The following is a 20084-nucleotide window of genomic DNA, read 5'->3' as shown; positions in this document are numbered from 1 at the left end:
TCAGTAAATGGAGGTTATGATTATACACTTCATAGATAGATGATCTTCCTCTGATTTTGTCATGTCGACCATAATAGAATATACAAAATTAGGCGGAATTAAAGCCCGCATTAATCCCTAACAAGATAATTGAATAGGAGAAGAGCATCACAAGTGGATGATCAAGACCACTTATCAGGACTTGGAAGTAGAAGGAGCCATCAGATCACCATCTACTAAAGAGTGTGCCCATAAAACGGCATCACACTCTCTCCCAACATTTTAGTTTCTTATCAAATGAAGTAGGAGGGATAATCGCGGGTCAAAACACACAAATAGTTAATCACAATACTTTCTGATTTATGAGCCGGGTAAAAAATTAGTATACTTTCTGATTTGACCAGGGTATTAGGATAGAAATGGAGATGAAAAATATTGTTAAGAAATATGAACTATTAGAGCTCATCCCAGAGTTAATTTGTCCCTCTCCTCAAAAATAAAATAAAATATTAACTCTTAATACTTGTCATCTCCAACAATGAATCTATTTAGCCTCTTAAATTATTTGCTAGCATTTTTTAATTAGTTAATAGTTAATATACCCATGTTATCTAAATAAAGAAAAAGTGATGTAATGAAAAAGTTGAAAGAAAGTTATTTATATTAGTAAAGAATAGAAAGAGGAGAGGAGAGAGACTCATAATATCAAGGAGCATAAAAGAGCTTCTAACAATTTGAAAAAAAGTCAGAAGTCTTTTGGAGCTTGATTTTCATGATTTTTCCTCAAAATTTAGGTTAGGAGCTTAGTAGAGATGCTCTCGGAGTTACTCTTATAAGTTTTAACTATGTAATGACCAAGCCAAACTTTTGGGCTTTTACTTGACAGAATAAAACTCATAAATTGGGCCAATACCTGCAGTAGCTAAAAATGGAGAGGTACGTTAAGAATCACCTTCGCAATCTTTACACTGTCCAACACCAGCAGTCTAACACTTTTGACATCTCCATGCATCACAGGTCTCCCTCTGAATACATTGAATTACAGAAAAAAAAAACCAAAAACAGGAAGATAGAGTAATAGATAGAACCATTGTACAGAGGCAGAAACAATCTCTACCACCATTTATATAGAAAAAAATCGATCAAGTTTTGGATTATATAGATATTGGTGTCGTGGTGATATAACATAAAAGTTTAAGGCTCGCTACATAAATTACAGTTGGTATGTTCATGCAGAAACAAATAGTTGACGCACAAGTCAAGTCATATGCTAGTTCATCAAAAACTCAACATTTGTAGATCTTGTTTGATCATAAAAGTATATTCCAGCTTCATTAAATAGAAGGAGCAGTTTTAGCAACTCTGTGTTGGGTAGTTTTGAAGGCCTCTTATCATCGAATCCACCTAATTTTAGTACTTCCATAATTTTGTCCTTGAAATCACTGATCCCAGTATCTAAGCCAGACAACTGATCACGATCTTCCTCATCACTCACCTCTTCTTTCACTTCTTCATCTTCATCATCGCAGCAATCATAACTGCAGTCATCACCAGACTTCTCTTCATTTGAGTTTCTCCCATTAAACAACTTGTATAACTCCATAACCTTCTTCTTCTGCTTTAAAGTTGCACCTAATGTCTTGTTTTTCTTCGTAAAACATGTTTTTGTAAAAGCACCCCATTCATCTAGATCCTTGTAAGGAACATCATCTTTCGGATAAATATTCACCACAGACGAGTCAACTTTAGGGCAAGGTACAAAATCTCTCTTGCTCACATCCATAACAAACTTAACATCAGCTACAAACTTCACATTCACAGCCAGACGATTATAATCAGAGTCACCAGGATTAGCCAACAGCCGCCTTGCAAACTCCTTCTGTAGCAAAAGAGTCGCGCTACGAAACGTACTAGCCCCAAATAACAACTTAGCCAGTAAAGGCGACGAAATGTTATAAGGTATATTGGCCACAACAAGATCAAACCCCGAAAACTCAGTCTTCAATGCATCCTTATTAATAACCTACAGCATTGCCAAATTCTCAATTACACCAAAATAACGAAGAAAAACTTAAAAACTCTTTGAGACATTTTATCAAACATGTAATACGCAACACTATCTTACAGTGATCTTATGCTCTAACCCGCTTTCCGCGACACGTTTATTCAAAATCTCGATCATACGCATGTCAATCTCAACAGCAATGACGTGTTTAGCAACTTGAAGAAGCTTAAGAGTGAGATTTCCAGTTCCGGGTCCGATTTCGAGAACGGTGTCAGTAGGTTTAACATCAGATTTTTGAACAATGGAGTCAAGAACTCGTTGATTAGTTAAAAGGTGTTGTCCTCTGCTTTTGTATAGTTGTAAATAATCTTCCTGGTTTTCTTTTTTCGTTTTATATTTGTCGTTATCGTCATCTTCGTATTTATTTTTGTAAGCGTGGCTATATTTCTCGCAAATTTGAAGAAAGTGTTGGCGAACAACGAATCTGGGAATGCATGCAGAGAGAGATTTGGGAGATTTAAACATTTTTTAGTGTGTGAAATGTTGTAGTAGGAGTGTTTAATTATGTATTTATGGGCGGTTTGTGATGCTTTTGGTTTGAAATTTGGCAGGAAACTTAACCGTTGCTATTTCAAAAATTATTTGAGGCAACGACTGACTGACGAGAAACTTAAAAAATGTATATTTGTCTTTGGAAAAAATGTATTTTAGGGTGAGAAGCAGAGATGCACAAAAGGTCCACCGGGTCTTAAAAAGCCCGGATTTTGACCGGACCGAATTTTTCAGACTTTGATTTTGACCGGGCCGGGTCGGGCTTTCCGAAAATGACAGAGCCTGTTTGGGCCCTCGAGGCGGGCCTAGCTGGGCTTTTTTTCGGATCGAATCGGGCCGAGTTTTTTCTAATTTAAATCGGATCGAGTTAAATTAGAGATTCCGAATACTACATATGTTAGCAACTAGATCAACATAAAAATATATTAGTTTACAGAGAATATTTTATGAAAATATTACTTCATTGAAAACATTTAAGTTCGGCAAAAAATAAACGTGTTTATAGAATAATATGTTTTATCATTGTTATCCAAACATATATAGTGTATTTACAATATATTCTTTCATTATTTATGCAATAAAGTATATAAACAATATAATTAATCACAAATATGTAAATATATATATGTGTTTAAAGTACTATTTATATTTATAGTAAATGTGAATTCATAAATATATTAGAATAATCAGATTTTAACCGGGCTTTTTCGGGCTTTTAATTGTGCCGGGCCGGGCCGAAACCCGGGCCAGGCTTTGCCTAAAAATATAAGGCCCGTCGAGGCCCTAAGCCCAGGCCGGGCTTGACCGGATCGGGCCGGACCAGATTTTCGGGCCCGGGTTTTTTGTGCATCTCCAGTGAGAAGTCTTGAGACGTTCATAATTAATAATGTCAGAGATATTATGTTGGTATCCAAAATAATTTTCAAATACAATTTATCAGTTACAAATTAATTAAGTGGACTCAAGTGATTGTTCCAAATTTCTATCATAATAAAAACATCCATCTTCGATATAAGTCTTGTCATTTGACATGATCAATTAGTCACATTATCTTTATTTGAATTTCATCCTTTTTTTTAATAAATCATTTCATGGCGTCTATAAATAAAATAATCGAAACACTTAATAACATTACATTGGAGGACGAGTAGGAGGCTGAAATAACATTAATATAGGGGAAAAGTGTGACACCCTCAATCTCGGGGTTAGGAAATGGGGACTCACACACCTCTAATCTAGTAATTAAATATGCATAAACCCCGATTAACTACTAACATGATCAACAGGATAAAGTATGAGACAAGATCACAACTACAAATCATAAAATATAACTTACAAACCCAAAATATCATTAAATAAACAATATCGATTACGGCTGGGAACCGACAGATAACCCATTGTATCTTTAAACATTTCCATCTAGGCGCGAGCTCACTCTTATTTACCACTACCTGCTCTGGCAACCGGAAGCCCTCAACACGGTAGTGACCACCAGGTACGCTCTTACGAGCAGTGCGCCTAAGCCTGACCATCTTCTTACTTAAATGCCATGGTTAGATTAAAACAAAACAAATGAGTATAAAACTCAGCAAGTAACTATATAGCAGTTCTACAATATCAATTCACAATATGCTTTACCAAACTCAGGGCATTCTACTTTATTTGATCTAGGTGGCAGATTTCCATCTTTTGGGTTAAGGAAAGGTTTTTGAAGGATAATGTGGGGCTTTCAAGAAACAAGGCTCAAAGCAGGACGAAAACCGACATTCATCACAAATCAATAAAGGATCAGAATAGATCTTTCAATAGAGGAAAGCAACATTATTTCAATATATGGAATCAATCATATGATCAACAATTCAAGAATCAGGGTTCTCGAGCTTTAAGCTTCACATTGACATAATCAACTCTTTTCAAAACAATATAAACCATTTCCATTTTCAAGAATCAATTTACTGAACAGAAAGTTTCAGTTCCCTTTTTAAATAATCACTTAGAACCCTTGATTGGATCACTTTATCTTTCCTTTTCATTATATACGGGTGATCAGCCCGTATCGACCTCCATTCCGGTCTTTAAGGTACCAATCGGCATAATTTCAGCCTTAAGTTGGACTAGCCCCGCTAGCCTCTCACCATGACTAGACTAGTCTCACTAGCCTCTTACGTCCCAATCCAATCCATCAGGAATTCATTTGGAAAACCTTGAGTTGGAAAAACAAATAGGTTTTCTAAAATTCATTTTATCATTACCAAGCATTTGAAATCCTTCGGACTCTTTCAAGTCGAAACTCATTCTTAATTCAGATTTTAAGGAAACAAAGTTCAGGGAGTGATTCAAAGATAAACAAGGAACAATTCATAAGGATTCTGTATCAAGGATAACAAGGCACTAAATTAGAAGGATCAGCATCTGTGTAGGGATCAATAGGGTGATCCGGAAAATAGGGTATCATTAAACAGGGTTAACAAGGATAATCAGAGGGTTCAATATAATCCATGGCTTAATAGATAACTTGAACAGAAAGGACATATTATCAAAGGGTTGAATCATTAATCTTATCAATAACAGTTTATCAAGAACAAAGGCAGGGTATGTCAAATCAATATCAGGGTTTCATAATTAAACAGTTCAATACTCTACATGGTATGAACAACATTCTCTTTATAACCATTTACACAAGTAATCAGAGTTACTTGCCTGAATTTGCTTTCCTGAAGGTTGTTCTACTGCCACCTAGTAAATCATTTCCTTTCCTAGCCTGAATGCCCTCACGCTCCGAATCTACAATAAAACCAAACCTTAATCAGATTCTCAACTCGCGTTCCCGGAACGATCACTCAATACGATAACTCGATTACATCCTTGACTCGAGTATACGATTATAGCTTATACACATAAGCACATAGCACATAGCATATAACATATCCCTTCCTCGTAACTTTTATATCTTTATATATACTTAACCATCGAATGTTCTTGCTTAACCTTAGCTATTTCTCAAATCACACTAATATAATTCTTACGAGTACATGGTTTATTCTCAACTAAACCTTTATGACCATAATTATCACTTATGGTTATCAAAATTAATCAATCTCCACCTTAGCTCACATAAACATATAACACAATCCAAAATCATTAAAAATAATCATTCTCTTCTCTTTTATCATCAAAATTTGAATCCAAATAAACATATAAATCACATAATCTCTAAAATTACTCATGCATTGACTTAACATCAAATCAATTCCTTTTTATTCCTACATTCCATTCAGGTATATCCACAAAACACAATTCAAAGGTCGAACATTGACATGCAAGCATTAGATTTGCTTAAAACTTGAAATTAGTCCAACACTCATCCTTTTTAGCTTATTTTCAACTTGACATTTACATGCAAGGCTATACTTTAACATGCATAACTAATTCCTTTTGTAAATCAACATGCAAATCTCGAGACTAGCTAATTAACCAGGAATCAAGTTATTAAATTTTAATTCCCTTTTCATTAGTACAAAACTCGACCAAAGCTCAACATGCAATAACAATTTCACTTCTTTTAATCCATTAACCATCCTAATAACAATCCATAATTACTTTATTCAACAAGAAAATCAAATCAATTATTCCAAGGATCAAAACCATTCGGGTTTTCAAGAAAACAACACATGCAAGTGATTTCTCTTAATCCTTTAATCACAAATCAACCCATAATCAAATCGATAACTTATTTCTAATAATCACTTATCAATTTAACTTTTAGAATCAAAACCTTTTTAAAATTTAAACGATCCAAGCATGCAAACACCGAAATCAACTTTTATGGTATTAGAGTTCAGTTTTTAACATCACAACTCACCACCGGTTCACCGGAGTTCATCACCGGTGGCGGTGGTTTCTCGGTGGTGCCCCAATTCGGGGTTTCCAACCTTGAAACCTCTGATTTATGTACACACAAGGGACATGCAAGACTCACTTGGCTTTGAAAATCATTTTTCAATTATAAAATCATCTCCTTAAGCACATATTAGACCATATACACACACGTACACACGCATCAAGCTTGAACACACACACACACACACATCGAGCTTGCATGCAAAAAGATATTCACACATGCACATTCTAATAACCATTTTTGTATGATTAACAAGAGATTTTGAGAAGGATTGGTGATAATTATCAAAGAAACAAGTGGTTTACCAAGAGAAAAGAAGAAGATCCGAGAGAGAGAAGGAGAGAGAGAGTAGCCGAGAGAGAGTGTGAGAAAGAAAGAGAGAAGAGAGAGTGATGGTGTTCGGGAAAAAGAAGGAAAAGGGGGAAGAGGTTGAGTTTTATACTCAATCAAAATCAAGGGCATTTTAGTACATTACTAATTCCCTTTTTATTCTTATTTGTTCCTTCCTTTTTACTAAAATGTAACAAGGATTAAATATAAAATATATCTCTCTCGAAAAGTCGAGAATTATTGAAAATGACAATTTTAATAAGTAGGCCTCAAAATTAGCTTTTTAACCATTACTCATTATAAGATTTTGAGCGGACGGTTGATTTTATATGAATTTCGCAATCTCGCCTTAATAATATCACTTTCCACATAAAATCAATTTAAAAATGCAAAGAACACCAAATTAATTCACTCATCATTTTTAAAAAGTCTCTAGGACCACTATGAAGATAACAGAACAAATATCATGTTTTTATCTTACTCGAATGATTTTATAAAAATGCGCGAAGGTTAATTAAACCTTTATTTAAGTCACATAATCCCTTAATAATAATCACGTAACGACTCAGGTCTGATTATAAAATTTATCCTTCTTTAATCTTTATCCTATTCTACGCGTACCGGGTCACGTTCAGCTTGACGGCCCGACGCTCAGCGTTTCGATTACGCTTCTCATTATCATTATCAATCAACACGTCACTTAGGACGAAATACTTTATTTACACATTCATTTCATTCAATCACACATAATTCACATTTTATATTCTTTAACTCCTTATTAGGACGGGGTCCGTTCTACCTGACGGCCCGACACCACAACTTAACTTCTAAGCTGACTCTTTAAATTGTAACGTTTTTATCTACGCTCCTATATTCTAATATACAAAAAAGATAATTATTCAGCACTTAGTCACATAATTATAATCACATCACATAACACATACTTTATTGACTTAATTACGTCGCAAAATTCTCAGTCGTCACAATCTACCCTCCTTAAAAGGATTCTGTCCCCAGAATATAATCTAAGCAAATAGATGGGGATACTTTTCTTTCATTTCACTTTCTAATTCCCAAGTCGATTCTTCGACTAATGGATTTCTCCATAACACTCTAACTAGAGGTATAACTTTATTTCTAACCGTCCTTTCTTTTCGATCCAAAATTCGCACTGGTTGTTCCATATAGGACGAATCTGGTTGGATTTCCACTGGTTCCAACTCGATCACATGGCTCGCATCAGCATTATACTTCTTCAGAAGAGATACATGAAACACATTGTGCAGATGTTGCATTTTCGGAGGTAGCGCCAATTCATACGCCACTTTCCCAACTCGTCGTAATACTTCAAATGGTCCAATGTACCTAGGACTCAACTTCCCTTTCTCTCCGAATCGGGTTAAACCTTTCCAAAGAGATATCTTTAACAAGATTTTGTCTCCAGATTCAAATTGCACATCTTTCCGTTCTTGATTTGCGTACTTTTCTTGGCAATCTTGAGCTGCAGTTAATCTCTTTCGAATCATTTCAACCTTTTCCTTCATTTGCTGAACTAGCTCTGGGCCAATTAACTTGCACTCACCAACTTCGTCCCAATAAGTAGGGGATCTACACTTTCTTCCATACAACGCTTCATAAGGCGGCATGCCAATATTTGCGTGATAACTGTTGTTGTAGGAAAACTCAATTAAGGACAAATGATCGTCCCAATTTCTTTTGAAATCTATTGCACAGGTTCGCAACATATCTTCAATTGTCTGAATTGTCCTCTCACTTTGTCCGTCTGTCTGCGGATGATATGCCGTACTCATTTTCAACTTAGTTCCCAAATGTTCATGGAATTGTTTCCAAAATCTCGAGTTAAACCTTGGATCTCTATCAGACACGATAGATACATGAACTCCATGACGCATCACGATCTCATCCAGATATAATTTGACCAACTTTTCCAACGAAAACCTTTCATTTAGCGGCAAAAAATGTGCTGACTTCGTCAACCGATCGATTACCACCCAAATCACATCATGATTTGACTTGGTTTTAGGTAATCCTACCACAAAATCCATCGCTATATGTTCCCATTTCCATTCGGGTATGTCCAGTGGCTGAAGCAATCCGCTAGGCCTTTGATGTTCCGCTTTGACTCTTTGGCACGTGTAACATTTACTTATCCATTCCGCAATTTCCTTTTTCATGTTGGGCCACCAATAACTTTCTTTTAAATCCTGGTACATTTTCGTACTCCCAGGGTGAATTGAAAATCTCGAGTTATGCGCTTCTTGCAAAATCTCATGCTTTAGTTCGACAACATTAGGTATCCAAATACATGAGTTAACACAGTATATCCCTTTTCCATCCTTTTGAGCTTTAATTTCTTCTCCTGTCAACTTATCCTTTTCACGATTCATCACTTGCTCTTGACAGGATCGAATCTTTTCCAGAATCTCGGGTTGAAACAACATTGCATATATAGCTTCACCTCCACATTCTGGAGTCTGCACCTCTATTTCCATCTTTTCAAAATCCTTGATCAATACTTCTGATGACGTTAACATATTCAACCTTTCTTTTCAACTTAAAGCATCAATACCACATTTGCCTTTCCAGGATGGTAGTTTATCGCACAATCATAATCTTTGATCAATTCCAACCACCTTCTTTGTCGCATATTCAATTCTTTCTGAGTAAAGATATACTTTAAACTTTTATGATCCGTATAAATCTCGCACTTTTCCCCGTATAAATAATGCCTCCAAATCTTAAGGGCAAACACAATTGCTGCCAATTCCAAATCATGCGTTGGATACTTTTGCTCGTGCGGCTTGAGTTGCCTCGACGCATATGCTATTACCTTCCCGTGTTGCATTAACATGCATCCAAGTCCTTTATATGAAGCATCACTGAATATCACAAATTCTCCTTTATCATCTGGTAATACCAACACTGGGGCGGTTACCAATCTCTTCTTTAACTCTTGAAAACTTTCCTCGCACTTTTCTGTCCAAAAAAACTTCTCGTTCTTTCTCGTCAATTTTGTCAACGGAATGGCAATCTTAGAGAAATCTTGCACAAATCTTCTATAATATCCGGCTAATCCCAGAAAACTTCTTACCTCCGTTGGAGTCTTGGGTCTTTCCCAATTCATTACAGCTTCTATCTTGGTTGGGTCCACTTTAATTCCTTCTTTATTAACTACATGACCAAGAAATTGCACTTCCTTTAGCCAGAATTCGCACTTTGAAAACTTAGGATACAGTTTCTCTTTTCACAGAATTTCCAAGGAAATCCTCAAATGCTCCTTATGATCTTCTTTCGTTTTGGAGTAAATCAGTATATCGTCGATAAACACAGTCACGAACTTATCCAGATACTGCTTGAACACTCTGTTCATAAGATCCATAAATGCAGCTGGCGCATTCGTCAAGCCAAATGCCATTACCAAAAACTCATAATGTCCGTATCTCGTTCGGAACGCTGTCTTGGGTATATCTTCCGCTTTGATCTTTAACTGATGATACCCAGATCTTAAATCAATCTTTGAGAAACACGAAGCTCCTTTTAACTGGTCAAACAAGTCATCGATCCACGGTAGAGGGTACTTATTCTTGATCGTCAACTTATTCAGTTCACGGTAATCAATGCACAACCTCATACTTCCATCCTTTTTCTTTACAAATAACACTGGTGCGCCCCACGGGGATACACTCGGTCGGATCACTCCTTTGTCCAACAATTCTTGCAACTGAGCTACCAATTCCTTCATCTCGATCGATGCCATGCGATAGGGAGCTTTTGACACTGGTTCCGTACCAGGAGCCAAATCAATCGTAAACTCGATCTCTCTGTCTGGAGGTAGTCCAGGCAATTCATCAGGAAACACATCCGGGAAATCTCTTACTACCGGAATATCCTCGATCTTCACAGATTCTTTCTCCACGTCCACGACATGAGCCAAATAAACTTCGCATCCTTGACGTATTAATCTTCTTGCCTCAATAGCCGTTAGAAATTTCTTCTCTTGCCGTTTTCCTTTAAATATCACTTCTTCACCATCCTTGGTTCTTAACTTCACCTTTTTACTTTTACATTCTATTTGCGCTTCATGGTTTGACAACCAATCCATTCCTAGTATGACCTCAAAATCTCCTAACTTAAAAGGAATTAAGTCAGCAGAAAAGTGCCGACCTTCAATAGTCACATCACAATCAGGACAAATCTTACTAGCAATAACTTTTTCTTGATTTGCTACCTCTATAATCAAATTAGGCTCTAGAGGGTACGCAACACAATTTAACTTATCAAGAATACTTTCAGAGATAAAAGATCTAGTTGCTCCAGAATCCATCAAAACTTTTACTTCTACTGAGTTTATAACAAGCATACCTGCTACCACGTCCACATCTTGCACCGCATCTTTCATCGTCATGTTAAAAGTTCTAGCTCTGGGTTGAGCTGATGGTGCTGGGAGAGACGGCGGTCCAGCAATTCTGAGAACATTAGCCTTCTGAACAGGCTCCTTGTAATTCCTGACCATATGGCCCACTTTACCACTCTTGAAATAAGCCAAATCAGACTTCCTTGCTCCACTTGGGCATTCTGAAGAATAATGCCCCTTCTGGTTGCACTTAAAACACGTTATATCCAGCTTATTATACAGCTCCGGGTGTCTCTTTCCACAATTCCTGAATTCTTGAATTTGGGGTCTGCTATCCTTCCCCGGTTGTCCAGCTTTCTGGAAAAGGTTCTTCTGAGCTCCGTTACAGGGTCTAAACTTCTGGAACTTTTGGTTTTGGCCTCCCCATTCTTTCCAAACTTCCCTCTGAACTTTGAGCTTCCTTGCTCTTGCTCAGAGCTTTCAAACTTCCTTTTTCTTCCTTCGTTTTCTCTTCTGGCAGCTTCCCGCTCACCTTCCACTATCATTGCTTTTTGAACCAAAGCAGCATAATTCTTGATCTCCAACATTGCTATTTGACTCCTAATCCACGGCTTAAGTCCCTGTTGGAACCTCTTAGCCTTCTTCGCTTCTGTATTCACATACTCAGGTACGAATCTAGACAATTCTGAAAACTTCACTTCATATTCCGCTACTGACATTTCCTCCTGTCTAAGATCCAGAAATTTCATCTCCAACTGATCTTGCATACTGAGCTTTCTTATCGTCTTTAACTTCTGCTAACTCAAAAGTTTTTCCATTTCTCTCAACCACGACTGCGCTTTAATCGGGTCTGGCAAACCTAAGAACTCTGGGGGATGAACAGATTGAAAGTGCTTAAAGTTTCCAACTTTAGGGGCCACATGTTGTTGCAAAAGCTGAGCAAGTCTGCTCATCATAGTGGTTTCTGGGTTTATTTCTGGGTCTTGGGTGGGAATTTCTTCTTCTTGGTGATCTGGTGAGTTGGCCATTTCTTACAAATCTGATTGAGCAATTATTTAGCAATACGATGGCATGGCATATATATATAACAACAGTTTCCATGAAATTTCTTTTGTGGGTTTTAAGTTTTACCCAATTTGCACATGCAATCCTATTACTACATAATTCTCATATCAGTGTTGTTTTATCATGGCACAGAACAGGGTTTTATGATCTTTAAACATGGTTATACAAAAACATGGTTGTATTAAAATAGGGTATTGAGAACAGTTTATGAGATAATTAGGGTGCACAATGGAAAGCAAGACAATGGATTTATTTAAACAAGGGTACATAAAGATAGTTCTGGATATCACAGGTTCTAAAATAAAGTACAATAAATAGCAGGGTTAAACAGAGGAAATACTGGAAAACATCCCCCTATCTACCCCTAACTTCCAACAACTACGACTACGACACAGATCTGAAATACAACAAGATAAATGAAAAGGGATCCCAGCATCTGACCAAGTATCCCAAAGCCTACTGGCGCTGAAAAACAACAATCTACGGGCTCAACCAACAGTCCTGTCTAATCATCTAGAATCTCTCTCAACACAACCAACATCCAGCGAATGATCTTATGCAGCCTCCGGGCCTCAGCATCAGCAACACTAGTGGATGGTCCCTCATCCAATCTCCTCCTGGCAACCTGCTCCACCATCTTCACCCGAACTTGCCACTCATCATCCATAACAGAAACACTCTGCCTAGACTCTCTGGCTAATCTATCCACCAAAGCTCCCAACTCAGGAATGCGGGCGTACACAAAGTCTCGATCCTGGGCTAACTTGCCACCAACACTGACAGGAACAGTCTTAGGCATCTCGGACTCTGGCTTAGGGGCAGGGGTCTCTGAATCTGGCCTCAAGGGTGAAATCTGCATAGGGATCTCACCACTCTCAGAAGGGTCCTCCTCTGGGTCTGAACTAACATACACAGGCTCCTCTGGAGAGGGTGGAACGGGGTCCACAGGGGTACCAGTCAAACTAATCTCTGAGTCTGAGTCACTACCACTACTAGGATCTTGAGAGAAAATATAAAACAACAACCAAGAAACAATGTTAGGGTTAAATAAAGCTTCTAGCTAACTCATACCATAACTCTAGTTTCTACTTCACCAATAAACACTTTCCTTAGACTATACCTAATAGTTTAACTCAACTCTATATGAGTCGAACTCTCTCGCGATATAGATATATTCCCAAAATACCCCTTTTAAATCCTAACTTGTCTCAGGGACTAGATCCTGTAGCTCTGATACCAACTTGTGACGCCTCAATCTCGGGGTTAGCAAAATGAGGACTCACACACCTCTAATCTAGTAATTAAATATGCATAAACCCCGATTAACTATTAACAAGATGAACAGGATAAAGTATGAGACAAGATCACAACTACCAATCATATAATATAACTTACAAACCCAAAATATCATTAAATAAACAATATCGATTCCGGCTCGGAACCGACAGATAACCCATTGTATCTTTAAACATTTCCATCTAGGCGCGAGCTCACTCTTATTTACCACTACCTGCTCTGGAAACCGGAAGCCCTCAACACGGTAGGGACCACCAGGTACGCTCTTACGAGCAGTGCGCCTAAGCCTGACCATCTTCTTGCTTAACTGTCATGGTTAGATTAAAACAAAACAAATGAGTATAAAACTCAACAAGTAACAATATAGCAGTTCTACAATATCAATTCACAATATGCTTTACCAAACTCAGGGCATTCTACTTTATTTGATCTAGGTGGCAGATTTCCATCTTTTGGGTTAAGGAAAGGTTTTTGAAGGATAATGTGGGGCTTTCAAGGAACAAGGCTCAAAGCAGGACGAAAGCCGACATTCTTCACAAATCAATAAAGGATCAGAATAGATCTTTCAATAGAGGAAAGCAACAGTATTTCAATATATGGAATCAATCATATGATCAACAATTCAAGAATCAGGGTTCTCGAGCTTTAAGCTTCACATTGACATAACCAACTCTTTTCAAAACAATATAAACCATTTCCATTTTCAAGAATCAATTTACTGAACAGAAAGTTTCAGTTCCCTTTTTAAATAATCACTTAGAACCATTGATTGGATCACTTTATCTTTACATTTCATTATATACGGGTGATCAGCCCGTATCGACCTCCATTCCGATCTTTAAGGTACCAATCGGCATAATTTCAGCCTTAAGTTGGACTAGCCCCGCTAGCCTCTTACCATGAATGGACTAGTCCCACTAGCCTCTTACGTCCCAATCCAATCCATCAGGAATTCATTTGGAAAACCTTGAGTTGGAAAAACAAATAGGTTTTCTAAAATTCATTTTATCATTACCAAGCATTTGAAATCATTCGGACTCTTTCAAGTCGAAACTCATTCTTAATTCAGATTTTAAGGAAACAAAGTTCAGGGAGTGATTCAAAGATAAACAAGGAACAATTCATAAGGATTCTGTATCAAGGATAATAAGGCACTAAATTAGAAGGATCAGCATCTGTGTAGGGATCAATAGGGTGATCGGGAAAACAAGGTATCATTAAACAGGGTTAACAAGGATAATCAGAGGGTTCAATATAATCCACAGCTTAATAGATAACTTGAACAGAAAGGACAAATTATCAAAGGGTTGAATCATTAATCTTATCAATAATAGTTTATCAAGAACAAAGGCAGGGTATCTCAAATCAATATCAGGGTTTCATAATTAAATAGTTCAATACTCTACATGGTATGAACAAAATTCTCTTTATAACCATTTACACAAGTAATCAGAGTTACTTGCCTGAATTTACTTTCCTGAAGGTTGAACTACTGCCACCTAGTAAATCCTTTCCTTTCCTAGCCTGAATGCCCTCACGCTCCGAATCTACAATAAAACCAAACCTTAATCAAATTCTCAACTCTCGTTCCCAGAACGATCACACAATACGATAACTCGATTACATACTTGACTCGAGTATACGATTATAGCTTATACACATAAGCACATAGCACATAGCATATAGCATATCCCTTTCTCGTAACTTTTATATCTTTATATATACTTAACCATCGAAGGTTCTTGCTTAACCTTAGCTATTTCTCAAATCACACTAATATAATTCTTACGAGTACATGGTTTATTCTCAACTAAACCTTTACGACCATAATTATCACTTATGGTTATCAAAATTAATCAATCTCCACCTTAGCTCACATAAACATATAACACAATCCAAAATCTTTAAAAAGAATCATTCTCTTCTCTTTTATCATCAAAATTCGAATCCAAATAAACATATAAATCACATAATCTCTAAAATTACTCATGCATTAACTTAACATCAAATCAATTCCTTTTTATTCCTACATTCCATTCGGCTATATCCACAAAACACAATTCAAAGATCGAACATTGACATGCAAGCATTAGATTTGCTTAAAACTTGAAATTAGTCCAACACTCATCCTTTTTAGCTTATTTTCCACTTGACATTTACATGCAAGGCTATACTTTAACATGCATCACTAATTCCTTTTGTAAATCTACATGCAAATCTTGAGACTAGCTAATTAACCAAGAATCAAGTTATTAAATTTTGATTCCCTTTTCATTAGTACAAAACTCGACCAAAGCTCAATATGCAATAACAATTTCACTTCTTTTAATCCATTAACCATCCTAATAACAATCCATAATTACTTTATTCAACAAGAAAATCAAATCAATTATTCCAAGGATCAAAACCATTCGGGTTTTCAAGAAAACAACACATGCAAGTGATTTCTCTTAATCCTTTAATCACAAATCAACCCATAATCAAATTGACAACTTATTTCTAATAATCACTTATCAATTTAACTTTTAGAATCAAAACCTTTTTAAAATTTAAACGATCCAAGCATGCAAACACCGAAATCAACTTTTATGGTATTAGAGTTCAGTTTTTAACATCACAACTCACCACCGGTTCACCGGAGTTCATCACCGGTGGCGGTGGTTTCTCGGTGGTGCCCCAATTCGGGGTTTCCAACCTTGAAACCTCCGATTTATGTACACACAAGGCACATACAAGAATCACTTGGCTTTGAAAATCATTTTTCAATTATAAAATCATCTCATTAAGCACATACTAGACCATATACACACACGTACACACGCATCAAGCATGAACATACACACACACATCGAGCTTGCATGCAACAAGATATTCACACATGCACATTCCAATAACCACTTTTGTATGATTAACAAGAGATTTTGAGAAGGATTGGTGATAATTATCAAAGAAACAAGTGGTTTACCAAGAGAAATGAAGAAGATCCGAGAGAGAGAAAGAGAGAGAGTAGCCGAGAGAGAGTGTGAGAAAGAAAGAGAGAAGAGAGTGATGGTGTTCGGGAAAAAGAAGGAAAAGGGGGAAGAGGTTGAGTTTTATACTCAATCAAAACCAAGGGCATTTTATTACATTTCTAATTCCCTTTTTATTCTTATTTGTTCCTTCCTTTTTACTAAAATATAACAAGGATTAAATATAAAATATATCTCTCTCGAAAAGTCGAGAATTATTGAAAATGATAATTTTAATACGTAGGCCTCAAAATTAGCTTTTTAACCATTACTCATTATAAGATTTTGAGCGGACGGTTGATTTTATATGAATTTCGCAATCTCGCCTTAATAATATCACTTTCCACATAAAATCAATTTAAAAATGCAAAGAACACCAAATTAATTCACTCATCATTTTTAAAAAGTCTCTAGGACCACTATGAAGATAACAGAACAAATATCATGTTTTTATCTTACTCGAATGATTTTATAAAAATGCGCGAAGGTTAATTAAACCTTTATTTAAGTCACATAATCCCTTTAAAATTCATAAAATTGTCACAAAACACATAGTCATGCACACAGACAACAATCTCACATATATAATCACGTAACGACTCAGGTCTGATTATAAAATTTATCCTTCTTTAATCTTTATCCTATTCTACGCGTACCGGGTCACGTTCAGCTTGACGGCCCGACGCTCAGCGTTTCGATTACGCTTCTCATTATCATTATCAATCAACACGTCACTTAGGACGAAATACTTTATTTACACATTCATTTCATTCAATCACACATAATTCACATTTTATATTCTTTAACTCCTTATTAGGACGGGGTCCGTTCTACCTGACGGCCCGACACCACAACTTAACTTCTAAGCTGACTCTTTAAATTGGAACGTTTTTATCTACGCTCCTATATTCTAATATACAAAAAAGACAATTATTCAGCACTTAGTCACATAATTATAATCACATCACATAACACATACTTTATTGACTTAATTACGTCGCAAAATTCTCAGTCGTCACAATCTACCCTCCTTAAAAGGATTCTGTCCCCAGAATATAATCTAAGCAAATAGATGGGGATACTTTTCTTTCATTTCACTTTCTAATTCCCAAGTCGATTCTTCGACTAATGGATTTCTCCATAACACTCTAACTAGAGGTACAACTTTATTTCTAACTGTCCTTTCTTTTCGATCAATATGGAGTTGATAGGTTACCCATATACATGGGAGCGATGTCCCTGAACAGATGGATGGGTTGAAATTCGTTTGAAAAGGGCATTAGTAAGCACAAGTTTCATGAGGTTCTTTCAAGAAGCAAATTTAACAAACATGGGGATTATTACATCAGATCATTATTTTCTTTATCTGGAACATGTCAAAAATGAAAAAATTAATTACGTCAAATGTTTCAAATTCGAGAATGCTTGGCTTCGGGAACCCATGTGTTGTCAAATTATATTAAGTTGTATCAGGAGGAGTTAAAACGCTTATATGAAGTTTACAGAAAATAATAGATATTCTGGAAACAAAGGTCTAAACAATTGTGGCTAAGGGATAGGGATCAAAACACTAAGTATTTCCATGCTAGAACAAAAAATAGAAGAGAAAAAAATCAAATCTTGTCCCTCAAAGATGAAGACGGTCAGCATGTGGGGTGGGATTCGGGCCTTCAAAAAATAATGATTAAATATTTTATTGATATTTTTTAAGCGCTAAACACTGATTGGAGGGAATTGACAGATTGTGTCGAGAAAAAAAAATCGAGAGCTCGTAATGAGGAGTTGTTAGCCCATATAGAAGGAGAGGAAGTGAAGTGCGCATTATTTCATATGCATCCCGGTAAGTCCCTGGGACCCGACGGGATGAGTCCATGCTTCTTTCAGAAATACTAGAAGATTGTCGGCAGTGATATAATTTAGTTGACTAGCACATTCGTTGAAAACGGTGTGTTTCCTGAATATCGAACAACCACAAACATTATGTTTATTCTGAAAAAGAAAAATAAATCTTATGTCAATGCTTAACCTTAAACCGATAGCTCTATGTAACGTGGTATACAAAATCATATCAAAGGTTCTTGCCAATAGAATCAAGAATGTGTTTGATCGAGTGATTTCAGAAACTTAAAGGGTATTTATCCGAGGAAGACTGATTACAAACTATGTGGCACCCCAAAATTCGGGGTCATGGATCCAGGAGGCCATGCCTGTTAGGTCACACACACTGTAGAAGGGGGTTGAATACAGTGTTTACTACAATCAAATCGAATATAAGAACTCAAGTAATAGAAAACAGATTTTATTCAACACAATAAACTCTGTTACAAAGAACTGTCCTCTCTCAGTGATGAACAAATTATCACGAGAGCTGCTAGGGTTACAATAATTAATAAACTCGATTATGATAACACATATAGTGTAAACCCTATGCCTGTGTTTATATACTACACAGTTACAATATAATCTTCTAATTGATATCGAATACAATTCTGGTTCCTAATATATATCAATCAATTATCTTTTCTTCCAAGTATTCTATTTCTTATAGAATTCTTTTCCATGCATATTTCTTCTTATGTTTGTCTTGATCTTCTTTTCTTTCAATCAGGCGCCTTCCTTATCTGAACGTTTCTTTAAGTCCTGACATTATCTCCTGATAAATATCTCCTGATAACTTAAGTTCTGACAACTTAAGTTCTGATATCTTAAGTCCTGACTTCAGTATAAGTACAGATTTCCAGTTAAGTACTGATTTGTCCTATTAAGTAAGATCTGAAAACTAAACACAAATCATATTAGACATGACATCACAAATATATCTAAGAATCTCCCCCAACTTGTAAATTATAATAATATACAAGTTTAACAGATATTTGATGATGTCAAAAATATTAAGTACAAATGCATGATAATTTGACTAAATAACTACAACTTATAATTCTTATAGCTTTACCATCCTTAAGGTCTGATAACAGCTTCAGTCTGTATACACTTTAGAATTTAAGCAATTGTAGATCTTTGACTTGGCTTCAATTTCTGATCTCTTTGATGTCAGGAGTTGTCCTGAGACAGTTCTTCAACAAACATCTCTCAGCATATTCAAGTTCATTGACCATCCTCCTTTTAGCATTCTTCAATTCAACTGTATCTTCACCAGTTTTGAAAGATAGCAGCCCTGAGATCATTTATTTTAGCATTCCTTATATCCTGATCTAGTCTGATTATGTAGGCTTTGTCAGACTCAAGATTGAATTCAAGTCCCTTAATACCAAAAAATGTAGTGATGATTTTAGCAGTATTAGGCTTCATTTCAACAATTTCTCCACTATGAGATCTGTACTTGGGACAGTATGGGCTGTCAGACTTTACAGAGTAAAGCTTCTTCTGTCTTTGAATATTTGATCTTAAATAATCTGCAGCACCATCTGTTGATCTGTTTTTCACTTGAAGTAGAAATAGAACATGTTCCAGTTCTTCAAAATACTTCAGTGGAATAGCATTCTTCCTGATCTAGAATACCCTCCCATCTGTCATAAAATATAACATGATATATTCTTTCAAAATAGAATGGTA

The 20084-nt window shown here is 36.2% G+C and overlaps 1 protein-coding gene across 1 annotated transcript; it reads right to left on the bottom strand.

Annotated features, from left to right (window-relative positions):
• Positions 1-898: 898 nt before the first annotated feature.
• On the bottom strand, positions 899-2630 carry LOC141716677 (ribosomal RNA small subunit methyltransferase, mitochondrial). The gene is made up of 2 exons (XM_074518872.1): positions 2105-2630; positions 899-2002 (listed from the first exon to the last, which is right to left on the bottom strand). The coding sequence occupies exons 1-2, from the start codon at positions 2507-2509 to the stop codon at positions 1250-1252; spliced, it is 1158 nt and encodes a 385-aa protein (XP_074374973.1). The 5' UTR covers positions 2510-2630; the 3' UTR covers positions 899-1249.
• Between the last annotated feature and the right edge of the window lie 17454 nt (positions 2631-20084).

The sequence above is a fragment of the Apium graveolens genome, chromosome 4, assembly GCF_009905375.1.
Source record: "Apium graveolens cultivar Ventura chromosome 4, ASM990537v1, whole genome shotgun sequence".
Lineage (NCBI taxonomy): Eukaryota > Viridiplantae > Streptophyta > Magnoliopsida > Apiales > Apiaceae > Apium > Apium graveolens.
This window is presented reverse-complemented; position numbering and strand designations above follow the sequence as displayed.